Source organism: Halyomorpha halys, unplaced genomic scaffold (genome assembly GCF_000696795.3).
Source record: "Halyomorpha halys isolate HHAL.00 unplaced genomic scaffold, Hhal_1.1 Scaffold316.1, whole genome shotgun sequence".
Taxonomy (NCBI): domain Eukaryota; kingdom Metazoa; phylum Arthropoda; class Insecta; order Hemiptera; family Pentatomidae; genus Halyomorpha; species Halyomorpha halys.
This window is the reverse complement of record NW_027107962.1, coordinates 931,011-940,761: the sequence shown is the minus strand read 5'-3', so window position 1 is coordinate 940,761 and position 9,751 is coordinate 931,011. Positions and strand designations below refer to the sequence as shown.

Below are 9,751 nucleotides of genomic sequence, written 5' to 3'. Positions count from 1 at the left end.
AGTCAATATTCAGTTAGTGAAATAATTCTTTTTTATTCTCTTGATCATTATGTACATTTTATTGTTGGTATTATAAGTGTTAAGTTTTAAGGTGTATTTTGATAGAATGATTAGCTAAACGATAGTTTTTTGAGGACATTAAACAATAATTTAATTATCCACACAATATGGTGAATTGTAAATCATTTGTTTTAACATGTAACGTAATGTATCCCTTATTCTTAACTGGACTCTCTTTTATAATTTAAAAAGTTATTATAGCCTTTAGTCCTGTCGAATAAGTCGGAAATTTTAACAGACTGTTAAATAGTCGGTTACAATATAAAAAACTTATATCTTTCCACCACTTTCATTTCCAACAGTAACGCAAAATGTAAAAAGAAATATTAACAACCCTATTGTGAATAAGAACAAGATATGAATTATATCTTGCTGAATTATTTAAAATTTAATTACATAATAAGAAATATATATTAGACATAATTACCTAGTCATTTAAACTTGTAAACTTACTGAGTAATTTAAAATTTAACAAGAAAAACTAATGTAGTTTAATTTTAATATTCTACCAAAAATATATTTCATAAATACTTAGTTATAATTAAATTGTTTCAATTGGAAGAATTAATCCGTCAGTTGTTCTGAGAGTTCCAATCAGACAGCCCTGGCGAAGCCCTACAAAGTGGATCGAAACGTAGGTTTATAATGAATAGTTTTCTATTACTATTTTGATACATTTATTGACCGCCACCCGGACTATCCTCCTACAGATAAATTTCTTCTATTTATTCTAACTAAAAAAAATAATGAAATGCATGAAAATAAATCTTGTAAATTTATAAATATTTCCTTTAATTTCTTGAAATATAATTTAAAGAACAGCAATTGTAAAAACCGGGGTTAAAATAACAAACTCATAATTTTCAGTCTTGAATATAAGTGTAGGAATTTATGTAAAATAAAATAATAGAGAAGAAATTAATAATATGGAATCCCATTTTGTTCTAAGTAAATATAGCTCTCGTATTGGATTTAAATATAAATTTATGTTGTGTTGCTGAATTAAATCTGTAAGTATATTCAAGGTAATTTCAAAATATTTAAACACCGCATCATAGTTATATCAATATTATATATAAAATAAATCAATATTACACATAAAATAAATTAATGTTTGTTTATAGATTTTTGGTGAGTGAATTCTTACCGTAATACCTTCACTAAACTGGTTTTTTGCTTTCTTCAGTGTTTTTTTTTCTTTTTTCTACTAAGAGAAACAAAATTACCACAAAAAACAAAATATATTAATAAAACACAAGGAAACGTCTTAATAAGTAATTACTTAGAGAGTGCTAAGGAGAAGTGAAGAATGCACAAATAAGTAATGGTAGAAAAGTGAGAATAGTGTAAAGATGTAGATATGATTTCCTATATAAAATTCAAATTATGAGGTTTGAAATACATGAATATGGGACAGTGGTCCCGAAATGTTGTACTATAATATGATAATTTAATATAAATTACATTAATAATTAATACTTAGAAAATAACAAGTTCGAAAATTTTCTTTTCAGTTTGATATTTCCAACAACATAACAAATCTCGGTACATGAATGAAAACTGCATAGTTGCTTAATTTTCTAATTTCTAAAGTTAAAAGTTTTTAGAAACTTAAGCCTGTGTTTCAAGCTGCCAGGGTAAACAAGGAAGAATTATAATATAGAGTAAGTAACACTTCAGACACAAAAAAATGACTTGTTTATAATATTATAATTGTATAAAACTGATTTCATAATAAAAGGAGGACAAACACATAATGAAAAAAATTATGCTACAATAAGCATATTGTATGACATTCACTTCCTACTCTACACATGTAGTACATAGTAAACAGCAATAGGGGCTGTTTGTGGGGGTTTAACTCTTAGCAACTCAATTCTTAGTGCTTCAACTCTCCGAGGGAGTTGAGACGTGACACTCCTAGCAACCTCGGAACTGCAGTAGCGCCGGTTCGAATCCAGCCTAGACGGGTTGACTTTTATTTCGTAGCGGTCCAACGGTATGAAAAATTTGCGCGAGGCCTTGGTTAAAATAGGTTAATTACCTCTAGATGAACCTCCAATACCTCTCCCAGATATCTGAAATGACCAGGTAGAGAGTAATAAAAAACAAAGTAAATAGGAATATGATGTTTAGTGAGAAAAAAATTGCATTACATTTGAAATCGTTTTAACATTTAAGAGAGCTGTTATTAATGGAATTTTAAACCATGACTCAATTATCCTACGAAGGAGAATATCCAAAAAAAAAACTTTTTCTATGTTGTTTATTTCACCAATCAAGCTTGTGTTTTTATTTTGTCACTTGTAGGTGTAAATACATTTTACCAGGCAAGGTGTTATAGTGTGATATAAAAATTTATTTTTTATTGTATACACGTTGCTCTGTGGCAAACTGTGAATATATCGATTGTATCACAAACCGGTATGTAACAGCAAGTGGAAGGTTGCTAAGCGTTATGTGTGTGTGTTTTTGGTTCTCACTACAGTAAGAACGATTTATGTTATCTAACCGTAACTAATAAAACAGTAAAAACAAAAAAAAAATAAACTCAATGGGTCTTAGATTCAGATTCCATAAGACATTTGACCAACAACATAAGTATATTATCGGTAGATACATGGTGTATACACAGGTAGATCTGGCTAAATGTACATCCATGACAGCCAAAATGGTTGTGTAAAAAGTGAAAAGTGTCAACTGAAAGACGTAATCTACATCCCAGACCTCAGCAGAAATTTGTTGTCTGTGGATAAAATAAGACAGAACGGTGGATCTATGACTTTTGCTAAAAACAAAGTAAAAATTGTAAAGAATGGTATTGTGATTGTTAGAAAAAAATCTTCTGAGGTATTTTATATGGTGCTAATGATTGAATCAAATGTCAAGGCTTATGCTACTTGTGTACCATAAACCAAAAAAGAAATGAAAATAGACACTAAAACATCTGTCTTTGTTAAAGACTGTATAGTTGGTGTTCTTCTGACTATGAAAAGTAAAGATGTAGTCAAAAGACGAAAGATTCAAATCAAATATAAGGACAGAAGACCAGTTAGAGATGTTTGAACCTCAATTAAGTGATTGTGAAACATAAAATCAAAAAAATTGTAACTTAAAAGTTTTTCTGAGCACAAAACTAATATTGTAATCTTAAAATAATTTTGTTAATGTATGTAAAATATTGTACAATGAAAATTCTGGTAATCCTGTTTTGATAAGAATAATTATGTAAAATTAAATTTGATAAAAAATGAATATTTAAGAGGGTATGTTAAAGTGAGATTGTTTTTTTGTATTAGATTTTTTATTGTACACACGTTGCTCTGGCCAACAGTGAATATGTATCGATTGTACCGGCTTGCATTTATAATACTATGTTATATTTCTTCCTAAAAACAAAAGTTTAGAATGAGATTTGAGTATTTAAGTATTCATGAAAACATACTTATCTTCAGCCGAATCCTAACAATTCCTCAAGTTGAAAATTGTGAAGGGTTAATGTTAAAATTAAATAATTACAAAATAAACAATTAAAATATTTCAAGAAAAAAAGACCCATTCCCTACAAAACACAGGAGAGATATTTTAACAACGAGATAAGGAAATGGAGCATAGCCTTAGATAAAAAGGAAAGAAAGAATAATTTCATTGTTATTTTTCAAGTTGTTACTTACCCAACGTGTATTATAATGGTGACAGCTGCGACAATTTTTACGGTAACTATTTAAAGATCTGTATTTTCATCATAACATTACGCTGCAAACATGCTTATTTATATTTTCACTATCATTACTAACCGTTATATAAAAAAGGGATATAAAGATAATCAATTATTATATTTAAAAAAAATTGAAACCATACTAAAAAGACAATAACCTGACCAACGATATGACAAGCTATATAGACAGTTGAACAGAACATCTTTTTTCCTCTAATTGATAATTAATTAGTAATTACATGGCTATACTGTAAGCTATTTGGGTATATCAATGTCTCTGAAAAACAGCTAAATTTACGATCATAAAACAAATTATATTTTGAAGTCATTTTAACAGCAATCAATGATTCTTATTATGTAATGAACAAGACCCAATAACATGGACTAAACATCTTATTTGTTCTTGACATTATACCATCCAAATTTTTTAACGTTTATCAAAATCTAACTCATCATCGTAATGTTTTTGCACCAGAGGGATATAACTCCAACCATCTTTAAAACCATTCTTGAAGTTTGAAATCACAGTTGTCTTGAAACCATATTAAAAAAATGCTGCTGGAGTTCTCACCAGTGGTCAGGTTCTCCAGTCAACTCCGGACCTTCACTGTCTCAAATAGCTTTCAATATCAGTGGTACAGCTACCCTGGTACCCTGAACTGAATGTAAATATTTTTTTACTGGTATGATTGTGTTCCAGATGATTTGTTTTGCTTTTGATTTGATTGATATACTTTGATTTTACTTTAAAAACAACTTGAATTATTAGTTAATTCTGCAAAATTATAAAACAAAGTATGTGTCCCCGCAGTAATAATATCACATTTAAATATTAGAACAAGAAAATAATTATTCTAAGATATGTAATCATTTATCAATATATTTTTTTAAATTTTTGGATTAATATTCATGGTGGGAAATCAATACAATCCTGAAAAAAATTAATTCATGACACTTTTCCCATAATTTTCTAATATGTCAAATTTATTGTAGGTTTGCTGTCTTTGCCTTATCCAAAATACTGGAGCAGTAAGACCTTTGACCACAATTAGAGGTAATGATATTAAAATAATTAAATATATAAAATTTCGCATACGTATCGTCTATTAAATGCGAAACAGTAAAGTAAGATAATTTTAATTGTTGAATATGAAATGATAAATTTTCCCACTTTTGAGTGGAATAGCGAAGATGGAGGTAGATCAATGTACCATTTGGTTGAGTATTATAGGATTAAAACAAGTCTCTATAACTTCAAGATAGGTATGAATAAGTATGGTATCATTTTATTCTAGCATGTAATTGGGCAGATATTTATTTATTTTTAGGGCTCCAGAAGGTTAGTGCCATTCTAACACCCTATTTGATTAAACATTTTAATTATGTCATGAATTGAAAACAGAGTATTAATATAATTACAATCGCATTAATTTTAATATGAAATGGCAAAATAACAATCGAGTTGGGAATCTAATTCAAGTTTCTCTCACCAAAACGCTATTATTTCAAAGTACTTCTTAGTTAGTTTATTAGGAGTTTCTAATATATGAGGTTAACCATGATTTCATTGTGCAACAGTGGGATCAAGAGAGAGAGGTCGTGAAGACTACAAAGCAATGCCACTATCTACCAAAGACAACAAAATTAATGAATTCCAAAAAGTGAAACCAGAACCAGGATTTAAATACTCTGGAATAATGGACATTTTCTGTCTGCACGGAGATCCTAGACTTTGTCTATGTTATGACAAGAAGGGAAATGTGGTTTGTGTACAAATATCGGCAAGTATTATATGAACCTTATTTATTTGTAATAGCAGTAACAGCTTTATATAAAATATCAAATAATAATTATTTTATATTGTTCAGTATATTAAGAGTGACGCAGACAAAGTAGATCAAAACTTGTATAATTTTGGTCCAAATTATATACGAACTAACTTCTTTGGCATTCCAGCCTACACTGTGAGAATATACCTCGTAAATCCAGGTATTTATTTACATGATAAATAAATACCCATTTTTTTCCATTATCATTTTACGATAACACAATAAATATTATGTTTTTTAAAGATAAAATGACAGCGGCCGGTCGCAACTGCACGTCTCGTGATATTATGGACGGTCTATGGGCTGAAGTGGATGGTGAGCTGTTGAGGTTCGACTACAGGTGCCAGCCAAACTCTCCCGTAATAGATAATCTGTTCTTCATGCAGGGATGTGTTGACAAGACTGGTAAGTGGCAATATGTATAGTTATAAATAAAAATACGGAAAATAATTCTGTCTGATGACAGTCTTCTGTCACTTCTTACTTAAGTCATCATTAAGTCACTGCTTTCTATATTTCCACAAGATGGCTATTACTTAAATTTCACTTTTAATGAGACCTCAGAACCCCTTATAACTAGAGCTATGGTAAGAATGTTTATTTATCTCACGATTGACGGAATTGGCGCGAAAGAAGTAGATGGCTTGCGATTATTTAATGCAATATCGCTCCTTTATCAAAAGTTTCATGTCATTCATGTCACACGAATACCATAGGACCGTTTTTTCAATACCAATATTGGAAAGTAACGTCAAGGAAAGATGACCTTAAGGAAGAGAAAAAAAGAGTTCGAAGGAAATGTCAGAAAGGCCTAAAAGAGAATAATTAATTAACTGAAGGAGACCAAATAGGATCGAAAATTATGAATTCTACTGAAACAGACACGAGTAGAAAAGGAATCGATAAAGAAAAATATAGACAAAGCAGGAAAAAATTACAGTAAAACGCAAATGTTAATAATAATTATTAATGATCTTAAATTAAAAATCGAAGTTGTTTCAAATATATAGATAGATATATAAAACATAATAATAAAATATAAAATAAGTCAGTTATTTCACCCTAATATTTAATTACTTAAATGAAGGTTATATTATATTAATAGCAAAAATTGATGGGTCTGCAAACAATAGTCAGGGGTGATACCACTTGGCCACCATTAATGGCGGCACTTGCAAAACGTTATAAATATTAATATTTCAATTGTAACTCCATATCTTTGAAACTACCAATAACACCAAAATCCTAATAGAACAACATTCAAAGTAGAACAAACCGTACAAAAATATGTGCCCAAATTGAGCTGTTTAAAAAAAAAATAGATTTCATAAAAGATTTGCTGAAAAATCAGTCGATTAATTAACTGAGGGAAATCTTAATCTCAGGAACGATCAGACGTAAAGATGTCTATAAGTACTCAAACTAGGGCTAGTTTAAAGTAGTTTATGCATTTGTCTTAATAGGAATAGTAGTTTTCATCATATTTGCTAAAATAAATTTATAAAAAGTTGATTTCTTAGTTGTTCGGACAAATAGCTTTAAAATATCTTTATAAATACTAACAGACATTTGTACGTCTTATGATTTCTGAGATACAGATTTCCCAGAGTAAATTCACTTACTACTGAATTTCCTGTACATTTTTTATAAAATGTTGTTTTGAAAAAAAAAAAAAATGTATTTCAGGAACTATTGAGCTCTGTAAAGGCTAAGATGAGCTACGTTAAGGCTTAGTAAATTTACTTCCATTTAAATGATGTTCCATCAGGTTTTCTAATGCTGTAAGTAGTTTTAACGATTAAGCTTTGAATGAAAAATTATTTTTTTTTTTTACAGTTTGAAGCAGCCGCCATTTTTTATTCTCCCCCAACTATACTTGGCAGACTCATCAATTTTGACTAGTTTTGACTCATCAATTATATATATATAGCTTTCATTAAATGAATCAAAAATCGGAGTGAAATAAGTGACTTCTTTTCTCTTCTCTCTTGGGACTCTTGGACTATATGCACTTACTCGTTCCATCTAGAAAATTTCGTTTGAAATATTGTAATTCGTATAACACTAACTATTGAGATGTTTCTGGTTACCGTTAAACGCAATTTCTTGTTAGCTAAAACGTTAGTTTCCTTCCATTTTTTTAAGATTTTTTTTTTATCATGTATCGGCCACTAAGGACCACGTGAATATCAATGGTTAGGCTTCTTTGAGAGTCTTGATTTTCTTTCTTCCCATCGCAGTTTCATGATCCTCGACTGCCTCTCTTTTCTTTCTTTGGACCACTTCGTACCCATAATTTAACTCATATTTTTTTCTCCCAATGAGATTTTTCTATGTTTTCCAATACGTATCACTATCTAGGCAGTTGTATCTGAAATTTTAAGTCTCTTAAATTCCTCTCTCATTTGGTTCGAGTATCCTCCCAAGTTTTTGTAGTTAAAATTTTTTTTAAAGATCATCTTATTCAATCTTTCTCCTTCATTCTCTTCATGAGCCCATAGAACATCAGCCTTCTTATTCTCATCTCGGTTTCCAGGTTTTTGATGTTTCTGTAGATCTCTTCGTTAGATCTTAGCCTGTGACCTTCTAGTGTTTTCCTCGGCCCATAGATTTTTCTTAAGATCCTCCTTTCTATTTTTAGTAGCTTTTCCAAGTTGGGTAAGCATGTGGTCTCCACCCCGTATAAAATCACAGGCCTTATCACAACGTTGTAATGCCTTAACTTTGCATTGGAGGAGTGGTTCTTCTTATTGTAAATTTTAGCTGTTTGAAAGCTAAAATTTTCAATTTGGTGGTTAATAAATTTTATTAATTTCAAAAAACAATTTTTTATCTTTCAGGTATCATAATTTTTCAATAATTTATCTGACGGCCCTTATTTGTAATACCTGTTTTGTCCAACATGATATATTTTTACACTATAAAACCCCTAAAGAATAATAACTTTTGAGGAGGAGGACCTTCAAACTGGCAGTTTACAGGTATCTCCTAAACAATCACAAGTCTATTTTAGGACAATTATAAACTGGTTATGATCTCTCGTTAGTTTCATAAAATATATATGCAAGAATAATAATATTTGGTCAATAAGATTGTAATAATATAATTTTTAATAGGTCAAGTTTACTCTCGAAAATTTCATGAACACAGTGAATGCAAAAATGCCTTTTGGCTTTACTTGCTCTACGAAAATAGATCATTGGTTGGCTTTGGGCATGCAGCACCTAGTTTTGTGTCCCCAGGACCTGATGAAGATGTTTACAATCATCCGATCAAGGAAAAAATGAGTAAGGTAAGTGATACTTTACTATCATTAACTGCTATTTAGAACAAGACATATAATTTAATATCTATATATAATATGATGTAAATATTTAATAAATATTGTGTAGAAATTAAATAATATATATTTAATAAAAAAATCTGGTATTTTAACAGAGCTATTATGTTTTAACCAATCTTCCGTCATAAGTAGGGTCTTATCGAATCGAAATATGAAAATCATTTTTGATCTGCCCCTTCCAGGCAATATACCACCTTGCCTGGCACTTTCCAATCAATTATTAAAGGTTTATTTGTAGTTTATGATCATAAATTATTTAATACTTAATACTTATTTTATGTTATTTAATTTATTTCTTCTATGAGGAAGAATTCATATAGTAGCTCTATAAGAAAGACACATATTTATTTATACTGTCTGTTATAGACTCGATTTATATACCCAATCGTTTCATGAGTTTTATTATTTCAAAATGAAACTTATTAAATCTAAGCTATAGTGAATGAAATCTCTTTTGGAAATTGACTTTTTAACGTCATTCATTCTTTCCGAGTATTTTATTCCGGGATTTAGAGTATGTAAAGAGATATTTTGAATAAAGAATCAAGATGCAACAATAATCAAGAATCAAGATGTACAGAAGACTTAAATTGCAAAAATCTACTAACAATTACTTACAATTTTTAACAATTTCTGATCGAACGTAAAGAACAATATCGTTTGAGAATTAAATTTTCACAAGACTTATATAACAGTAAATTAGTTTATTGCATGCTATTATTAATTATTAGATGTTAAATTAGAGTCAATTGATTTAACGTATTGTTCCGTTTATGTAATTTATCCTAATTAGGAAAATTA

The 9,751-nt window shown here is 29.4% G+C and overlaps 1 protein-coding gene across 2 annotated transcripts in view; it reads left to right on the top strand.

Moving 5' to 3' along the window:
• LOC106681185 (uncharacterized) overlaps positions 1–9,751 on the top strand; it is a 12,168-nt gene that overhangs the window by 1,614 nt on the left and 803 nt on the right. The window contains exons 1-6 of one of the 2 annotated variants that reach the window (XM_014421378.1): positions 3,719–3,776; positions 4,772–4,832; positions 5,357–5,559; positions 5,647–5,767; positions 5,851–6,012; positions 8,724–8,899. In XM_014421378.1, coding sequence (XP_014276864.1) covers positions 3,750–3,776; positions 4,772–4,832; positions 5,357–5,559; positions 5,647–5,767; positions 5,851–6,012; positions 8,724–8,899 — 750 coding nt within the window. In that variant the 5' untranslated portion in view covers positions 3,719–3,749. Of the gene's footprint in view, positions 1–3,718; positions 3,777–4,771; positions 4,833–5,356; positions 5,560–5,646; positions 5,768–5,850; positions 6,013–8,723; positions 8,900–9,751 lie in introns of those variants that run through there. The other variant, XM_014421377.1, reaches the window with a different exon arrangement.